Source organism: Urocampus carinirostris, chromosome 2 (genome assembly GCF_059441175.1).
Source record: "Urocampus carinirostris isolate Australia breed hairy pipefish chromosome 2, RoL_Ucar_1.0, whole genome shotgun sequence".
In the NCBI taxonomy this organism is placed as follows: Eukaryota; Metazoa; Chordata; class Actinopteri; order Syngnathiformes; family Syngnathidae; genus Urocampus; species Urocampus carinirostris.
The window spans coordinates 26581923-26603008 of record NC_142350.1 but is presented as its reverse complement, the minus strand read 5'-3'; the positions used below and the strand labels follow the sequence as shown (position 1 = coordinate 26603008).

General features: G+C 39.0%; 1 protein-coding gene across 1 annotated transcript; it reads right to left on the bottom strand.

The window, feature by feature from the left end:
* Positions 1 to 1143: 1143 nt before the first annotated feature.
* Positions 1144 to 6853, bottom strand: cmc1 (C-x(9)-C motif containing 1). Its single transcript, XM_088327883.1, has 4 exons — positions 6734 to 6853; positions 4214 to 4306; positions 3268 to 3358; positions 1144 to 1444 (listed from the first exon to the last, which is right to left on the bottom strand). Exons 1-4 carry the CDS (start codon positions 6750 to 6752, stop codon positions 1324 to 1326), a joined length of 324 nt encoding a protein of 107 aa, XP_088184009.1. The 5' UTR covers positions 6753 to 6853; the 3' UTR covers positions 1144 to 1323.
* Positions 6854 to 21086: the final 14233 nt, after the last annotated feature.

Sequence of the window (21086 nt, the reverse complement as noted above, 5' to 3'; positions counted from 1 at the left end):
GAAGTCTGGAGCTGGATTTGAACCCACGCAGGAGGTTCCCAAGACATGAACTGTGCCGCACATGCGCTAAACACTGTTGAAGCATCCCTCTGTTTTTATCTATATATCCCCTTTTCTCACTACACTGCTTCGCGACACCTACTCGGGGGCCACCTACACACTCTCAATCGCTGGATACAGGAAGCAAAACTAAGGAGTGGGGAATTTCTTGATGTGTGGACAAAGATCTGATCAGAACCACCGCTGCTATCTGATAGTGATTTATCATTCTGAAATCCTTCCCAGAGGCTTGTTCATACTTACTGATGAGCTGCGCCGAACCATTTAAAATAAAAAATAAAAAAGTAGTTTTATGTTTTGCACTCCAGGACAATGCTTCTGAAAACGTATCTATACATGATGGCACTGAATGAGTCAAAAATACCAAATACATAAAGTGTGTTGGCATTGTGTGTTCTCGTTGTAGGGATTCATGGAATGCAATATTCAGTCTTTCTTCCATTCAGAATCCATCTAATTTCTTTACTATTATGACACATGAGCTGCAGTTGACCATTTTCTGACCTGATTGGCTATAACTGCAGAAATTTGATTCATCCTTCCCTGTATTTTACATAGGCAGGATTCTTGGAACTGCTCCTCGCCTGAGTGTACTACAGAGATTTTAATTAACATGTAATGCTTCCAACCCAGTTTTACTCTCTGCAAAATATTGCATTTAATGTTGAAAGGATTCATGTTGATTTCACTCCTTTGTTGAATATAGATTCACGTTGATTAGATCTCATCATCCTAAAATCAAAAACGTTTTGATCCATTCAATTCTAGTTGTTTATCAATTTGGGAGGGAAAAATCAAATACTCTGTAAGATGAGTGCCGTTCAAAAAGGAAGTTAATTTTTTTGGGTTGATTAATTTTCTTAATAACATGGTGGCATCGTACAAGCACTATTTAAATGATCATAACATAGGGTGACAGCAACTTCCCACAATCGTATCTCACAGGCATCCCTGTGTAGCAACGGACCAATCACAGGCAAGTAATCACTTTCAACATGATTTCTGACTTTTTCATGGCCAAAAAACAGAAAAGAATTCCAGGCGGCCTGTATGATACATGATCCATAAAAGGTATAACAGACACCTTTTTGAATTTTTAATGTTATCAAGACATATTTACATCAAGTTACTTTCAATATGCAATATGAATACATTTTCTTCGCACAATCAAATTTTAAGAAAAAAAAAGGGGGCGGGTCTTCTTTGCTTCCGAACCATTTCAGTCTTGATGACGACGGTTGAGCAAAATGTGTCATCTGGTGCTTACATGCTTGTTGGGATCTTTTGCTTCTTGTTCTTAGAAGGGATACCCGTCCTTTCGAACTCCATTTTTTCCTGGATGTATTCCTCCTTGCAAATCTCAAAAAACTCGGGGTCTTTGTAGCTGGTGAGAGAAAAAAGACAAAACTCCTGTAAGAACTTCTGAGTAATGCACACACCGAAGCATGCCCAAAAGTACGAGCTCACACCAGAGATACTATTGAAAGCCCAAGCCCAACTTCCGAATTTCAGGCAGGGTCGGGCCTAAAATGTCAATCGTTATGTTCCGGTTGGGCAAGGCTCCTCTCTCGCTGACTTTTTAAAAAAATTATCCACCCGTCATTGTTCTTCTTTGTTAATTCACAAACACTTTTTTGTTTCATATTATTGAATATTCTCTTGTTTTGTGCATTATTTTTTTTCCGTCGAAAACTTCAATATTTAAATAAGGATAAGGATATATATGTCTTTGAGAAATAAAGTTCATTGAATAATCGGAAAAAATAATCGACTGATTCATTGATTATGAAAACAGTTGTTGGTTGCAGCTCCAGTAAATATACTTTTAAATCAATTAGCAATCCTACAAAGTAATACTTTTTTTTCCGCAAAATGTACCTGTCATTCGATTACGTATTTGTTTTTGTAATTGTAACAGAATATAATTACATTCTTACATAACGCCGTTATATGTATTCTGCCTCTCTCCAAACCTGTATGTTTCTTGCCAGAAGCATATATTTAATGTTAAATGTACAGATACAACTCTGTAGAGGATAGATCTGAAGCGTGAACCTTACCTTTACATGAAATTCAGGTCAGGTCGTGCCTAGAAAGTCAATGACTAGTTCGTGCTTGGGCCGGGTTTCTCGCTGCCTTTTTTTTCTTTTCTTTTTTATTCAACACTCTCTTTCTCGCTGCTTTTTTTTTTAAAATCAATGGCTCCTCACTGCTTTTCTTTTTTAGCACTCTGTCTCCCGGCTGGGTTTCTGCCTTTTTTCATCTACCTCTCCGCTCTCCTCTCGTCGTGCGGAGGAGGGAACGTCACTGAAACCCGGTTCAGTTTGTAAAATATATTTGTTCATGATTGACATTTATTGTATTTACACTAAGCTATTGCTTTTTATTTGAACATGAGAGTGTTTATATTTCTTTTTTTTTCTTGTTTGAGTCATTTGTAATTATTAGAAGGCTGAGTTTTACGCATGTTTAACTCTCGTTTGGTTATTGATTTATTTAATAGTGGTGTAACATATTACTTTTGTTCGTATTTATTAAATTAGTAACTTCTTATTCAATCTAGTTGCTTATTTATGAATGATGTTGAATTACACTTTACAGCAGGCTCATTCTTAGTCAATGTGATTTTTGTCGGACTGTGATTCTTAACACGTGTTCATGAAAATGTTCCTATTCATTTTGTTTCAATGCAAAAGCAGGATGTTTTTATGTGTTTTGATGCTTACTGATGATCTAGTTTGGGTTTTGCTCTTTGAACATCTCCAGTTTCCATTTTTAGACGATAGAAATAACAAGATATCTCTCGTTCTCCTTGTCTGGCCTCTTTTTCTGTGTCCCGGCTTTTCTGTGTCCACAACTTGTAAAAAGAACAGACACAGCAACGAAGCCCAGTTTTAAATCAAGAAGGAAACAACCATGGCACATTACTGATAGTGGTGAATGACAATATTGCATTTCATGTCTGAAGATAAATGTCGATATGTCTAGTTGCCTAATGACCTCGCTTGTGGTTTGCTCCTTCCAACCGGGTTAGTCCCAAACGCCATGTAGAGCATTGGGAACATTGTGGAGTTTGACGTCTGTAGCAGCTGCTTCTTGAATAATGGACTGATCGTGGTGATGTATTGTTTGCTACTCGTTTATAAAGGGCATTATGTTCTTGCAGTATAAAGAAGGACAGTGTGACAAAAACTGTAGGTTACTCACTGTTGTGTCAGACAGGCTTTCAGAGCACTGTTTTCCTCTCGACACTTGAACACCATTAAGAACCCTGATTCTTTGCAACAGTGGCTGAAAGCTGGACAAAAAAATACATGTCAGTGTGGATGGGACATAAGAGCTAACCACAGTTTTAAAAAACACTGATAGAATGAGCCATTTCATTTAAAACGCCAGAACAGCAAGAATTTAAACTAATTTAAACGAAATGGTGCACCAGATTTTAGTCCATAACTGCAGATAATGATGACCAAATTTTATTTTTTCAAATAGAAAGCTACATCCACTTTCAAAGAATCAACAGTGTAATGCTGGTTTAAGATCAGGTAATTGTGTAATTTTGTAATTGTAACCCTGTGCAGTCCTTTGAGACATTTTTGTGATTAAGGGCTATATAAATAAATGTGACTTGACTTGACTTAATCACCACAATTTTTACTTAAACCCCACCGATTATTGGGCAGGGCGATTATCAATACCAATATTTGGGAATTTGACGGATATCTCTCTATGCTTATACTCCTCCCCTTAAAGTTAAATTTCAAACAAATATTCTTCTTTTTATTTTGCATTAATAAAAATGTCTTTTTTTTTAAACTATTACAGGAAATGAATACCGGCACCAAATATTGGTTACTGGCCTCCTCTCAATTGGTATCAGTATCGTCCCAGAAAAACCCATATCGGTTGGTGTTTAGTCACTCGTGATCAAAACAATTCATTCGGATTGCTCTAATCAGCGCCTAGTAAACAGAAAGCTGAGATGTGATTGATTTGAGTGTACTGAGCTGTGTAAAGTGATGTCATAATTCCCCAAGTCCCTATATATATTTATCCATGTAACCTTTTAAGGGACAAAATACGCTTTGCAGAGAGGTTGCAAAAGTCAAACCGTGAAATGGCAATGGAATACTGTACACATGCGGGCACAAACCTTGAACCATGTTGGCGCAGCGCTCCTTGGCTTTTTCCCTCATTAGTTTAGGGATGAGAACATCAGTCTCCACATGTCTAAGGTGAATCTTCTCTACATCAGAATAAAAACACAATTCCAAAAGTAAACATAATACAAGTAGCAATATTTGATTCCAATTTGTATCGTTTTTAGATGATACACTTGCTAAACACATTTAGTTAAATTAGCAAGAGAGTAGCGCATTGAAACATTATGTAGGCACCGATATAACATTAACAAGAAGAAGTATTTTATTTGCAGAAGAAGTATTTCATTGCAGAAAATGTATAGACTTTATTTACTTGTCTACTGTTAACTGTTTGCAATGTACAGTTTACTTATTTACACTGTCAAGTCAAGTCATGCTTATTTGTATAGCCCTTAATCACAAAGAGTCTCAAAGGGCTGCACACACCACAGATTATTGCAAACCACAGACTTACTATTGCACCATCCCCTGATCTAAAACCTACATGAGGGCAAGGAAAAACTCAAAAACTGGACTTAATTTCCATAATTTTGTGCTATGGAAGATTTTTTTAGTGGTCACGTTGACTGTTACAGTTTTAAGTGCAATACCCTGGTGATGTACTGTTTTTTTTTACTGTGGATGCTCTTTACTTAATTCTAAAACAGTTATGCAGTAGAAGTATTTCATTGCAGAAAAGTTCTTTACCGTATTCACTTTTTTACTGTTAAAAGGTTTTACATTGTACCGTTTCTTTATTTACAGTTCACTCCATTTCTATAACTTTGTGCAATGGAAGACCTTTCATTTGTCATGTATACTGTTTTAAGTGCAATATTCAAGTTCAAGTGCAACATTCCGATTATGTAGTTTTTACTTTAGATGCTCTTGACTTCTTTCCCATTACTGTTTAGAATTAAGTATCTTATTTGGAGAAGTATTTAATAGCAGGAAAAAGTCCTTACTTTATTTATTTTTGTACTGTTGGAGGTTTTAAATTATACTGTTTACGTATTTACAGTTGCCTAAATTTCCATAATGTTGTGAAAGATTCTCAGATGTCAGATATAAATATTTTATATTAGAGGTGAACACATACTATTTATTCTTTATCCATCAGTCTTTAAATTGTATATTGTTTTGCCAACTGGAGTGCAAACGTAACCTCGTTATAGATATACAATGAAAATAGAGGTGATTCTGATTCTGACGATCTAACCTCAGTAATACAGCAAACACCCTAGCAGGTGAATTGAGTTGATTAATATTACAATTTAAACAAGATAATTCATATCTGTCAACCTCTAAGTTTTTGCCGTACAAAGTACGTTTATTATGCATTTTAAGACGTGTACGACGTACGAGAAAATCTTTGCGGAGAAACACAAAATTGTCAATTATGGCTACCATCTGGTATACACCGACTATCACGAAACGGCAAATCAATCAAGTCAAACCAGTTCGCCGCGGTAGCCTCTATCTCGGTATAGTTTTTTTTCCTTGCAAACGAAGCGAGCAGTTTGATGCTACTGTGCACATGCGTCTGCCGCCTGGGGATATCCCATCATGAATCATTCTGTGTTAGTTGTGTAGTGAAAGGAAGTCCGTCTCTTTTTAGAAAACCGGATTTTTCGGCTCAGCTCATTGAAGAGCTCTCAAACGGCTCACTTGCTTTGATGCATTATATTACGAATTATTATGTTGTTTAAAGAAGTTAAGAAAAAAGGGACATATAAAAGGAGAAAATGAAAAAAGACAGATTTGTGGTTATCCCTTTAATCAGTATATTACCAACAATAATTTAACGCAGAAAATGAGTTAATAATTTGAATAAGAAAATGTATTATTCTACTTAATTATATTTGCATGTATTTTTTTCCTTCTACAGTGAACACCCAAGCTACTTAATTTTTGAACTTTTTTTTATAATAAACTGAGCAACTCAGTATCTCACAACAGTATATATTACAATATATATGATATAACGAAACACATGCACAATAGAACATGTTAAACTACATAAATAAACACGTTTGGAAAAAAAAATATGGTGTAAGGTTTATTTGATTTTTTTGTATTTTATAAGGGAAAATACGACAGTTTGTAAGGGCATGGAGCCCTGGAGCTTGACAGGTATAATTCCTAACTGTGTCCATCTGTTTGACACACACGCAGGACAATGTAATAACTACTTACAGCATAAACTGTAATGCTGACCGTCGCTGTGCTCTTTAGTAACCCTTATAAATTAATATACATGCGTTGTAAGACAATTCGTTTTTGAGGTATTGAGTCGAATAATGCAAAATGGCCAATCTTTCACCGACTTTAATTGCCGGGTTTCAGGAATCGCCCCACTCAACTGGACATCTTTATACCCGGTATCTGGTTTTGAGTCAATAACACAGTTTGCTACACTGACTGTTGCTGGTAAGAAATAGCATTTGTCTTGGATTTTTGCATCTATATACATTTTACTTGCAAACGAGTGATGTAAAAACTGTAACAATAATAATAATAAAATATTGTACCAGTATTTGCAGCTTCCATTGTGGTCTAAGTGCTTATGGCATTGAAAATGACATAAGAAGCATACTACTTGAAGTACTTCTCGTTACGTGTGGTGACCTCCGGAACTACAACATAAAATCCCCTTCAAAATAATATATGCTTTTTTACGTCAGTCTTTAAATTTTGTTTGACAAATTAAAATAATAATTGCTGCCATACAGTGGTTTTTAACCTGTTTCACGAATGCATTTTTTTCTGAGTGGAATGGGAGTGTATCTGTTTTAATTTTGTTTGACAAACAAAAGTACCGGTAATGATTCGTGTCATGTTTTCCCTTTAATCGCAATAATGTATAATCATCAAAAGATTCGACTTGCTTCATGAATGTAATGAATATGCTTACATTTTGTTTAAATTCTAACTCTGTGGTGTCAAACTGTTTCCACCGGGTTAGGGTTCGGGCTAGGGTTAGGGTTGACATGAAATAAATGATCTGCATTTATATAGCGCTTTTGAAGTCAATGAAGACTTCCCAAAGCGCTTTACAATGCTTTACGTTTACTCATTCACACACACACTCAAACCAATAGCAGTGGGTCAGGAGGTAGAGCGCTCGTCTTGGGGTCAAGAGATCGCAGTTCGAATCCTGTCCTCCGAAGTGCCTGCCGTCCTGCGTCTTGGCCTTCTCCGTCAGAGTCCTGTTATAGACAGAACTAAACAAAACATTCGCATCCGGAACGGCGTGGCCAGTGAAAAATCTTCATTGCACTCGATAAATGCAATTTGTATTTGATCGTACGAAATATAAAATCCTTCAATAATTATGACACAAATGTCACAATCCCAAGAAAAAAATAAAACCTAACACAATGCCAATAAGGATCACTGCCGTTTTCTTACCTGAATAAATTATACCTTAGATTCAAGGGACGTTAAAGAGATAACCGGAGCTCAACTTACCGCGAAAGCATTAAAAAATAAAAGAATAAAAACTTTGTTTCTGTCCTGTAAAGGAAAAAAGAAATATATTATGTTATTTAACTGAAACTTATTCCACAAAAGAGTACAGTAAACCCAATTTCAGTTCACACAATGGGGAGCTAAAATGTACTATACCCATTGCACAGCAAAATCAGCAGAGGTCGCCATTTTGCTAAGTAAATTCTCAGGTGAAGCCTGCGTTGCCAATAGTTTTGTCTATTTATCCTGACAGTCTCTGATCTTATTTTTCTTTAAAGTATTTTTCACGTGTTTGCCTTGGGGTGCCATGTCTAATCTTGTTGCATACAATGTTTCACTACGTTGTTATCAATGACAATAAAGACAATTCATTTCAATTCAATACCGTGCTTAGCTCACACTAACCGTTGACTATGCCATCCGTCCATCCATCCATTATCTGTACTGCTTATCCTAAGTAGGGTCGCGGAGGCGCTGGAGCCCATCCCAGCTATCTTCAGGCAGTGGGCAAGAGACATCCTCAACTGTTTGCCAGTCAGTCACAGGGCCCAGCCGGTTTCAGGGTGCATTGACTATTCTGTATTGTAAATATTGATCATATAACGTTTGTGCTCATACAGTAAATATGAAAGGATCCAGATTATGGTTTATTATTTATTATTAGATTGCTGTGGAATGCTCTACCCACTGAGGTTCGTTCTGCAACTTCTGTGGAACCGTTTAAATCTAGGCTTAAAACACACTTATATTCTATATCATATAAATAACCTATATTTTATGTAGACAATATCTGTGTATTATTTGTTATTGCAACATCTATTGCAGCCTGGTCATCCTGGAAGCTGGATTACCTCATGTGTGGTCCCTTCTCAAGGTTTTTTCATTTTCCTCATGTTGAAGTTTTTGAGTTTTTCCTTGCCCTCATGTAGGTTTCATATCAGGGGGTAGTGTAATCTTAGTCTGTGGTTTGCAATAATCTGCGGTCTGTGCAGCCCTTTAAGACTCCTTATAAAAAAGGGCTTTAGAAATAAACACGACTTTACCTGACAATTATTGCTAGAAGAAATGTCTCAATTAAGACATTGGTTTTTTTACATCCAAAAGAGAATATTATATTCGGGGAAATGTTCCCTCTAATCTTTCACGGGTCTGAGCAATCACACAAAGTCTGTGAGCCTCTCTTGGGATAACAGTAAATAACATTAATCCTTCGTGTGGCAACCAAACTATTATCCAACATGTCTAAACATCAAATCAAGTTACATTGTGCTGGCTTTCCTGCAACTCTAGTTAGTTTTTCAAATTGGAATGAATGTAACATTGGAAAAGTTGCTCGGCCCACACATCAAGGAGCCGCCGACTAGATTTTCCCTCGTAGGACAAATAGTCCGCGGTATATATTGGGGTATATATATATATATATACCGGCGTTTCATTTCCTAACCAATTTGTCAATAATCGTTTGAATTGATCACTATTTGCTAAAGTTATTTGGAAGTAAAGGAGGCGTTTCCTTTTTAGCATTTACAGGTTTGTGCTAAAACAACGTAAAACAAAGCCTGCAATTGGTCAAAAAAGATGTAACTCACAAGTTAGGTTGCTCTACGGCCTGTTGAAAACATTTTTCTAGTCTGTATTTGTAAACAGGAATTATGGGGCTAAACAAACAGCTAGCAACAAGCAACGTCCATCGATGCAGATGCTTTTTTCTTTTATTTGTCGGCATTATTGCGTGTTTTGGAGTATGTAAATATTTTGCACGGTTGGATTTACTACACTCACGGATGTAAGAGGACCATGGTTGCGTATTATTATTAAACGTGATGGCTGCAAGACAACTTTGGTGAGCTAACCCGGCTTTATATTTTCCCAGTATCTTGTTTCAGACTGATCTTGATGTTTCTGTGATGAGTCTGTTTTTAAATTCAAGTGTTTGTCCTATGCACAGTAAAGAACCACGTTTCCCTGCAAAATGAAATTCATACTTTGCGAAAAAGAAAATAGAAACGAAGAAAAATTTGGCATTTGCCTTGCATGGCTGACGTTGCTATCGGTGTGTGAGTGTGTGTGAATGGGTAAGTGTGAAGCACATTGTAAAGCGCTTTGAGAGGTCTTCATTGACTAGAAAAGCACTATATAAATGCAGACCATTTACATTTACATCTTTTATTTTTACAACTATTTATTACATGAGATTTCCATTTCTTAAAAAGGATCTTCTTTTTGGTACATAATACATTTTGTGGATTTATTCAGTTTGTTGCTCAATGGTTGGTTGGTTGAATCCTTTAATCCCTAAGGTTGTAGGGGCACCATTCCTGTGGTGTGTCTTGGGCAAGTACAGCCTGGTGGCACCCATCCCTCTCCAGGCCAACATATCTTTCCACCCGGTCTAGAACCGGGGACTTTTCACGTGCTAGGCGAATGTGCTAATCATACAGAACTGTATTTAATCACCCTTTTTTAGTTTAAGTACAATTTGGTACCCATTGACTCCCTGCTTGGCGCTCGGCGTTAAGGGTTGGAATTGGGGGGTTTGGTCACCTAATGACTCCCAACGAGATGTTGCAACACATCAGTTGGGTAGATCTGGTACTTCATTTAATGTGCACAGCCGCATGTGTGTGCATGGAAGCCGACCCCTGATTGGTCAGGGACAAGGCGAGGGAAAATAAGAAGATTATCGAAGTAGTAAACTGAGCGCCAAACATGTTAATAGACTGACTTTAAAAGATCACATGGCTGAATTTCATTGTGCTGTGGAGGAGTTAGGCTGGTTTTGTGGGGTGGACCCAAGTCTGAGAAGCAGGAACTAAGACAAAGTTGCTCAAAAACAGGCATGGTATTTACTAACAAAAGGAGGTACAAAGTGACAAACAAACAAGGGTTCACAAAAATTGACATGTCCAAACAAAACAAAACCTGACAATGTCCAAACCAGAAACAAAGACCAAACCGGAAACAGAGATAAAAGGAACAACCAAAAGCGTGGTCACTAAAGTACTAACAAAATATCCTAACAACAAACCAAAAACCAAATCATGTGTAACAATGACAAATTAATTGACCCGACGACGTGTGTTGTCTGAAATGTCATTATGAAGGGTCAGGATGATTAGCGGCAGGCATGTGATGACTGGAAAGTCCTTCACCCAGTTCCAAATCCCGCGGGCACCCGCTGGGGTAGGGTGGCCTACCAGATCCTAACAGCAGACTACTTTAAAAAGAGAACTTATAATCGTAAATCAGATTTTTTTTTTTTTGCTAATATCACAAGTTAGAGTCCCAGGTCCTCAAAGTTAAATGTCGAAGAGACACTGAACCCTTAATGCCCCGATGCGCAGGAAGGCAATTGCATAGCCGACGCCGCTACGGGTGTTTGTGTGTGCGTGTGTGATCGTGTAAGTGTGAAGCTCATTGTAAAGCACTTTCGGAGGTCTTCAGTGACTTGAAAAGAGCTATATAGAGGCAGTCCATTTACGAATAGAAATAGTAAATTGATTGTTTGAAAGTAATCTAAAAAAGGGAATCAAATAAGACCTTGAATAATTAATCCAGCACCCTTAAAAACATTCGAGAAAGCCTTCTTACTTTAACTAATAACATGAGGGAAAAAAACTGGTCTTTTTATTGATCCGGGACAATGCTCTTACATTTTTACACTCAGATGTCTTATTACCTCCAAAATGTTAAGAAACGTGTCTTTTCTCGAGTGAAAAAAATCAATCTAGTACTTTTCTTCCTCACCTCGGTGTTTTTTTAAGTCACAACGGTAAGTCTTTATGGCAATTTCATCAGCCCGTTATTCATTTGTGGTAATAAAAGAAGAAGAAGAAAAAAAGATGTCTTCATCCCCATTCTTTGCTTTGCTCCCCCCACCTAGCTTTTCCTACCTTTGGTGCATTTAGAAAAAGCTTTTCACCACTGCATTCTTATTATAGCCGTGTCTGAAAGGCTCCCGCAGCATGTGGTGTCCTCCGACTGTGTTCGCTATATGGCTGCTTTTTGTTGGCATTAACAAGCCAAGTAAGTCAGGATAGCTTTCAAAAGGTACAAACTTTTCCCTTGAGCTCATTTAATGAATACACAAAGTCAATAGATGTGTAGGTGCAGACTCCATTAGGGGTTCCGTTTTGGTTTTGGTTATTAGGAGCGTGTTCTTGTCCAAACCTCCTTTCCAATGGTCTCCAACATGGTGCCCGCAGGCCCCAAGGAGTGCCCTAAGGACAGCTAAGATGCTCGTAAAACTTTTTTGAAAATAGCTCACCAGTGTTGGGTCTTTATGGTTTTCTAGTAGGATAATATTTTATTGGAATACTGAGTCTATGTAACCCAACTTTGTCATACGGTGACACATTAAATCTGGCCCGCGAGACAATTCTGTAAGAAGCCCTAAAGAAAATAAGCCACAATGGCCTGAAGTTTTAAGTGTGTCTGCCTGATGTCACCAAAGCCCAAACAACTGTCACTATATTTTCTGACTACCATTTGTCAACCAGAGAATATTTAATGGTATTTACTTAGAGGCGGGGTGAACAGCTTTAGATGTTCTTAAAAAGTCAAAAGCATAACAAATATTTTCTCTAAAATAACGTATGTGTTAATCTTGCAAAACTGACTTCAAAGAGCCATTGTGCTTTATTTTCGTGCTTTTATCTTACTTTTATCAGGCCTTTCCGGGGTGGAACAAACCCCCTAAGAGATGAAAAATAGTTTTTCTGTGCGTGTCTAAGAAATACACACGGATTATGTGTACCTCTGCTGCCATCTCCTGGCTTAAAATCACAATTGCAGCCTTAAGTTTTAAAATGCTGCACCTCACCTTTAAAAAAAGAAGTCCAGGAATCAAAAAGCAAGCAAACCATTTTGAATCATTTAACCAATCATTTCAATTTTATTGCTATTTCTGTCAATTTCCAGTTTGAATGTGGTCCAATGAGTTAAATTAAAGGAACAATGTGTAATATCTAAACACTAGATGTCACTGTATTGTGTAGTGCAAGTAAAAACAAATAAGAAGATTGGAAGTCATTGAGACTCAAAGTGGCAAAACATGACGATTTTTCTCATTTTATGCCTAGCCATTTTCGTAGGAAAAATAAAAATAAAGAAAAACAACCAAATGGGACAAAAGTACGAAAAAAGACAAAAAGAAAGGAAATGAAAGAAAACAGAAAAAAGGAAAGAAAAAAATGAATATTTGAATTAATTTCTTTTTTTTCCTCTTCTCTCTCTCTCTCTCATGCTCTCTCTTTCTTTCTTTATTTCTCTCATTTTCTCTTTCTCTCTTCCTCACTTTACTTCCAATCTACTAGTGTAGGCTCTCGTGCTTAATCTTCTATGTGGCAACCTACTAAACACATAGTAAGCACATGATAAGTTGCTTTTGTAGAAATTCATTCATTCATATCGAACGGCGCTAATTAGTAACAAAAAAGCAGCTCTCAGCTTTAAATAGGATGGAGACCCCTGCCCCATTCAAATGGTACCCCGTGCTGCATCCTCATTGCTGGCCTCTTCATCTTATCATTAGGCTGGACAATCAAATGCGGTGGAGCAGACTTCTTATTGTAACATGGTCAAATGTTTGCTGGCTTGATGAGTCGGTAAAAGGTAAGAAGGGTAGCCTGCTGCGCCTCTCATCGTAACGGTCCCTGGTCGCCTCGCCAAAGAAGGACTCCTCCACTAATGCTACCTCGTCTTACTGAAGGGGGCACATAGTAAAGGGAGAGGGAAAAGTCATTTTCTTTTCCCTGTCTATCAATTCTTTTGGTGTGCTGAAGATATTTTTTTGCTATACTTGTACTTCGATAAAGCTTCTAATTACCTGGGCGAGAGGCCTCAAGTATGAACGAATGGGGTCTTTTTACCATTATGCTGTATCTTTAGCCTGAGGTTGCATGTGATATTTTCTCTTTTTTGGGTGAAATATTGCAGTTTTGTACCAAGCTATGTAGTTGTTCATTCACGCAAAAACAATGTGTAAGCGTGTCTTGATCACAGCTCAAGTTTCAATTTCAGACGCCATGCTCCCTGTGTGGGGTTTGCATATTCATCCTTAAAAAATGCATGGCGAGTCAACAGGCAAGTATTGTCGCTACGAATATAAGTGTGTGAGTGAATGGTTTTGCCCGTGATCCTAGTGAAGATAAGCAGGTGCAGAAAAGGGATAGGTGGATAAATGGGTCTCCAAGGACCTCAGTGTTTTCTAACCCAAGATCATTTCTTATAGGAGAGGTGCCCTTTTTTGTGTGTGTAAGTACTGTTGGCGTAGAGCAGTGATTTTCAACCACTGTGCCGCAACACACTAGTGTGCCGTGAGAGATCGTCAGTTGTGCAGTGAGAAATTATCCAACGTCGCGTATTATAAATTATATTATAATTAAACATGCTGTTCAGTGTCATTTCATAACATTTTTGGTTAGTGGTGTGCCGCAAATTTTTTCCAATGTAAAAAAATTTGCCCTGGCTCAAAAAAGGTTGAAAAACACTGGCGTAGAGTCATGTTCACCTTCGGACTGAGTATGTGGACGAAGACAAAATAAGCTAAAGTGAGAACTTCAGTAGAGGACTTTTATTACAAAGTTACAAAATGAAATAAAACCAAGTCAAGTCACATTTACTTACAGTATATAGCCCTTAATCACAAAAATGTCTGAAAGGACTGCACAGGATTACAATTACACAATTATCTGATCTTAAACCAACATGCAGGCAAGGAAAAACTCAAAACCTCAGCGTGAGGAAAAAATAAACTTTGAGAAGGGGCCTCACAAGTGGTAATTCCCCTTCCAGGATGACCAGGGTGACCAGAGTATACTCTGGGCAGACTAGGAGAAGGTCTTCCTCAGAAAAGGCATCGAAAAATGTCTCTCTCCCTGTCTAATAGGAAAGGGGGCGTCGATTTAAAAAAAAAGCAACTTCACTAGGATGGGAATTTTTCAAAAGTTAGCTAGTCAGATTTTCACAAACAGAACTTTTTTTAAGACCGGACCAAGCTGGATGTTCAAGGTTGTATGAGAAGAGTATGGTATGAATTAAGGCTTGCAAGAACACCCCGAAGTACCGTCACAAAGTAAATACTTCATTCTAATACGTGGATAAACATAAGAATATTTATAGCAAGTAAATGAATACTGTGATTATTAAAGTAATCATTTTATGATTATAAAGTAAAACTAATATAGCTGAAAAAAAATCATACCAACATACTCAGTGAGACATTTGAATAACCTAACAGTGCAAACGTGCACTCGCCTTCTAGCAGTACAAAACTAAGACAAACCAAGGGAAAATCAATGGGAAAAACGTAAGCTCGGCATTTACGGTAAATGTGTTGTGAGGTTTGGTCCTTTCATTTTTACAAAAGGTGATGCGTGGATAAAGAAAACAGATTTATCTTTTAAAATATATGAGTAGTGACGGTAATTAATGAGGAAGAAAGGGGCAAAGATAGGGACAAAGGAAGAGAGAGAGAGAGAGAGAGAGAGAGAGAGAGAGAGAGAGAGAGAGAGGGAGAGAGAGAGAGAGAGAGAGACACAATGAGAGAGAGGGAGAACTAGGCGAAGAGAGAGACAATCGGAGAGGGCAAGAGAAAAAAAAAGAGAGAGAGAGAGAGAGAGAGAGAGAGAGAGAGAGAGTGAGAAAACGAGACGAGACACAATGAGAGAGAGGGAGAAAGAGGCATAGTGAGAGACAAAGGGAGATAGGAAGAGAGAGATAGAGAGAGAATGACATAGAAAGGGAGAGAGAGAGAAAGAAAGAGAGAGAGAGAATGAGAGAGAGACACACAATGAGAGAGAGGGAAAAAGAGGCAAAGAGAAAGATAAAGGAAGGGAGTGAGAGAGAGAGAGAGAGAGAGAAAAAATGAGAGACATAGAATGAGAGAGAGAGAGAGAGAGAGAGAGAGAGAGAGAGAGAGAGAGAGAGAGAGAGAGAGAGAGAGAGAGAGAGAGAGAAAATGAGAGAGAAACACAGTGAGAGAGGGAGAAAAAGGCAAAGTGAGAGACAAATATAGAGATACCATGAGAGGAAGAAAGAGAGGGAGAGAATGACATGGAACGAGAGAGAGACAAATACAGAGAAACCATGAGAGGAAAAAAGAGAGAGGGGGAGAGATAATCAGAGAGACAGAGGAGAGAGAAAGAAAGAGGAAAAACGTGAGAGAAAGAGAAATAAAGAGAGAAACAAAGAAAGGAAAGAAGAGAGAAAGAAATGAAAGAAGAGGGAATGAGAGACAAACAGAGATAATCAAAGAGAGGCAGAAAGAAATAGAAGGATAAAAAGTGTGAGAAGGAGGAAAAAAACAGTTAAAAAGGCCGTTTTACTCGCACTTTCTTTAAAATATATCATTGCGCCCTCAATAGCATATAACAAAAACAGATACAAGCGAACGTGCTTTTTTGTAATAAAAGTAATCAAAGTAATGATGAATAGCAATTTGTGATACAGTATATAAAATTTATGAAACTCGTGATGTCATTTCCACATGCTCCTTGAACAAATGGAAATGACACAACTCATTTCACAAGTTTGATATATTGGATCACTCAATGTATACTCTCCTACAAATCTCAATCCATTTATATGTGTAGACTTCCTGATAGATCGGCAACATTTTGCATCCACCCTTACAAGGTTATAGCGTCTTTGGACACCTAGATGCTATGAATAGAACTCTGTATATAATAAATGAGACCCTTTTCTACTGACTTTTGAGATACGTTTTCAGATTCTGGAAGAAATGGTTCGGCTACGCTATCAGGAAAATCGACTTGCTGTTGTTGTTTCAGCCGCCATATTTTCTCCGCTTGTGACTAGGGTGGGCTTGGCTTGCTAGCTCTGGACAAGGACGCAAACATTTAACTTGATAACATGCAGAAAAGGAAAACGTTAGCGCATACCATGCAAAAGATGTAAAAAGCTAGCTAGATAGCTTGCTAGGTAGCAAAAAGGTAGCTTGATAGTTAATTGGAAAGGTGAATAGGTAAAAAAAAACTGGAAGGGAGTTAGATAGCTTGATAGCTAAAAGAGAAAAAAAATTATAGATGTAACGGGTGTAATAATAACTTTTATTTTATTGAAATTCCTGCTAAAATATGTGTATAGTTTTTGGTAAATGTCCTGCAATGCTGAGTCCAACAGTGCCATCTGCTGGTATGGGGTGGGGTTTGGTTTTGGCTTCTAACATGTGACCAGGAGGCGGGGTTTTGTCAGTTTAACCAGAGTACTACAAAGGTAAGACATATCTTTTGGTGCTCCACAAAATAAGTTAATTTTAAACTTTATAACCCCAGCTGACAAATCTCTCACCATGCATAGTAATGTGATTGATATTGTCAAGCTGTTTAGGTTTATTTTCGTTTTGTTTCTGTTTTACTAAATCTTAATTCCCCTTGTAGAGATCAAAGAGATCAGACCCAGCAGAAAAAGCTAATGTTGTGACTCATCCATTTGCAGGTAAATTGTACCCATTTTTATACTCATTATTGTTTTTATTCCTATTTTTCATATACATTAAAAAAAGGATGATGTTGGTTAAAATTCAGAGTAAAGAAAAACATGTTGAATTCATTGTAAACGTTAAAAATCCACTATACGATCTCTTGTTAAAAGTATCTTGTTAAAATGCAAAGATTTATAAATGTATTGTGATATTCTAAAATGTATTTTCTGTAAAGTGAAAAGACAGCTCTTTGATATGCTTTGTTGTCAGTTTAACCAGAGTACTACAAAGAGATCAAAGAGATCAGACCCAGCAGAAAAAGCTAATGTTGTGACTCATCCATTTGCAGAAACTGTAATAATAAAAACCTCATCATCCAGTCCAGCGTGAATGTGGATCTTTGGTGGGACACGTACACCGCGGTTACATTGGTGCCGTGACCCGTGACTTCTATCAAACTCGCCGAACCGAGGACTGTCCTACCTGCCACATGAGCTCACAGTATTTGAAATTTTAGTTACATGAGCGATATTGTTTAGCTCATTACAGTGCAGTGTCACAGTGATACGAAGGCTGCTGATTTATTTTGTGATTTTGACTTATTTACATTTTTTTCTGTTAATCTTTGAAACATGTTTAATCAGAGCAATGTGTTAGCTCCACAATTTGACACACCTATTCACTTTGGCAGGGGCAGGGGCATGTTTACCCCCATCCCCTCTGATAATAGTTCTACCCCAGGTGGTGCGACACATAGAGTAGAGGCAAGTTCCAGTGTGAGCACCCATAATGCAGCTGACCAACATGCTAGCCTACCTTCACCTCAGGTCAGACCCACATCTACGCCAAATTCCGCGAGTGAAATTTCTGAGGGTTTAGCTGATCACATGACAAATATTATTCAGGAGATAGGACATAAATTGGCTGATAGCATATTCTCAAATATACAGTCACATAATATAGTAGCTCCTAACGCTGCTGCCACACAAGATGAAGCAAACAGATTGAGTCAGGTGGTAACGCAGAGAAAGGTTAAGGAACCGCCGTCATTTATTGGGGATGGCTCAGACTCAATAACAATACATGAGTGGGAAGATCTAATGAGGACATTTATAAAAAGGAGTGATGTGAAACTTGAAGAGCAAGCAGAGGAAATCCTTATACATTTGAGAGGAAAAGCTAAAGATGTAGTTAGGTTTAGCATTAGAAACAGTAATATAGACGTCTATACCCGCCCTGACATGATTTATAGTCTTCTCAGGAAATACTTTAGCTGTACCAAGTACTCTGCTGTCCCTTTAGCTGACTTTTATTCAACTTTGCCCAAACACCAGGAGGACCCCTATGACTACTGGCTGAGACTAAACAGAGCAGCTGACCTTGCCTCTGAGTGCTTGAGAGAGCAGGGCAAAACATTTGACAACCCTGAAATAGAGGTTACTCGCATATTTATTAGGAACTGCCCATGCAAGGAACTGGCACTCACTTACAGATCAAAAACCATCGAAAAGTGGTCAGCATGTGAGGTACTAGAGGTGCTGAATGAATACCACGCTGAGAAGAGCTACAAAGCAGATTCCCTACAACAACCTGCGAATAGAGCGGAAATTGCCGTACACAAAGCTGAGGTGAACCATGGTCCAACCCTCGTGCACGAGCCACCTCAGACTTCGAGCCCACAGTATGTCTCTCTAACGGACGTTATTAGTATGTTGGAGAAAGTTCTGATACGTGTTACCTCGAACCAGTTTCAAGAGAGAGGGGGAGCTCCAACCAGGCGACCTGGAGCCAGAATAAATGGTTTCACTGCCAAGCCATGTATCATTTGCAAAGAAGTCGAACACAGTGCTCTCTCTCATTGCCGAGACAAAAACCTTTGCTTTCACTGCCATGCCCCAGGGCATTCTCGACGTGATTGTCCAGTGACGAAAGTTGTCCCGCTGCCTCAGGGAAACTAACTGATCTGCGCTTAGGGGAGAACAGTGCAGATCAACTGAGTATACCTCCCACCACTAATGTGAAGCCTGACATGCAAGACAATAAATCAATTTATGAGTTGTATAGCAACAAGATACCTCCATCGAAGAAGCTGATCTTTCAGGGGTTTCAGAGAATAGCGGAGACTGACGAACTGTTTTACACACCTGTACTTGTGCAAGAAGGCCCCACTTTCAGAGCGCTATTGGACAGCGGGTCGATGGCTTGTACAGTAAGTGAGGACACGGCTAAGTCCCTCCTGCAGCAATTCCCTGATATGATGAGTTACACGGCCGATGATTATGTCATTGTAGGCTGCGGTGGACACCAAGTTTCTCCCAGAGATATGTACGACATTCACGTCACAGTTTACGGGTGCCAAATGATAATACCAGTAATGGTGGTGCCAGGCCAGACAGAACAGATGATCCTTGGCAGCAATGCCATCAAATATATTTTGACTCAATTGAAAAGTACTGATGGCTATTGGAGATTAGTTTCCACTCCTGACAACGGTCTGTCCGATAACCACAGTCAATTCCTGTCAATGCTTTCCAACACAGAGAGATGGAGAGGTGATTGCATTCCAGACAAGGTAGGGACAGTAAAGATCAAGAGTTGCGTGACGCTGAATCCACGGACCGAGTACGTTATTTGGGGCAAGTTACCTGAGTTGGCCGGGGCATCAGCAGGCAGCACAGTGGTCGTTGAGCCAACCCAATCTAAGGCTGCGCCCAGACAAGTCCTTGTCGGACGAGTTGTTACTCCACTCTGGGGAGATGGATGGGTGCCTGTTAAAGTCTTTAATCCCACGGACAGAGTTGTGGTGCTGAGAAGAAACAGGAAAATTGCAGATGTGTCTCCTTGTATCGCAGCGGAAGACCTGCCCAATGCAGAGGAGGTCAAGTGCAACGTGCAGAGTGTACAGAGCAAAGAGGTCCGACCCAGGTCAGAAGAGGACATGATGCGTGCATTGGAAGCTCTGGGACTGCAAGACATTGACCTGAAGTCATGTGAGGTTTCGCTGCAGTGTAAAGACAAGCTCCTTCATATCATCGAACAATTCGAGTCAATCTTTTCTCGCCATAAGATGGACTGTGGAGAGGCCAAAGAGTTTGTACATCGTATCCACCTTGTTGATGATAAGCCGTTCCGTCTACCCTACAGACGTATACCACCAAGTCAGTATGAAAAATTGAGGACGACTCTGAACGAGATGGAAGAGAAAGGAATTATTCAGAAGTCGACTAGCGACTATGCATCTGCGCTTGTTCTCATATGGAAGCGGAATGGAGAACTAAGGGTATGCACTGATTTCAGAAGGCTTAATGCAAGAACAATAAAGGATGCCTACCCACTACCGCATCAAGCTGATGCTTTGGCCGCACTTGGGGGAAATGCCTTTTTCTCCACAATGGATCTGACGTCAGGCTACTACAATGTCCCCTTGCACCCTGACGACAAAAAGTACACGGCATTCTCCTCACCATTCGGCCTTCACGAGTACAACCGGCTCCCTCAGGGACTTTGCAACAGCCCAGCAACATTTATGAGGATGATGATGTCAATATTTGGTGATCAGAATTTCATGAGCCTATTATGTTACCTCGACGATCTGATGGTGTTTGCCCCCACAGAGGAAGTTGCACTCCAACGCCTGCAGATGGTGTTTACTCGCCTTAAGGAACACAACCTCAAGCTCGCACCCAAAAAGTGTTTTTTCCTCAGACGGACTGTGAAATTTCTTGGGCATGTCATCAGTGAGGATGGAATTCGGACTGACCCCGAGAAAGTGAGAGCGATAAATGACGTACAAGTCACTGATCTAATGGAGTCGGATGGCAAGACGCCATGCCCTAGTAAAATCAGATCTTTTCTAGGCATGGTGATGTATTTCCAAAGCTTCATTGAAGCATGTTCTGCGAAGGCAAAACCTCTGTTCAGGCTCACATCTGAATCTGGTGACAAGCATAAGCGCAAGAGAGCCCGCA

Coding starts and splice junctions, on each gene's coding strand:
- cmc1 (XM_088327883.1), bottom strand. Junction 3,359..4,213: donor CTGCGCCAACATGGTTCAAG/GTTTGTGCCCGC, acceptor TTTTTTGTCCAG/CTTTCAGCCACTGTTGCAAA. Junction 1,445..3,267: donor AAAGCCTGTCTGACACAACA/GTGAGTAACCTA, acceptor TTCTCTCACCAG/CTACAAAGACCCCGAGTTTT.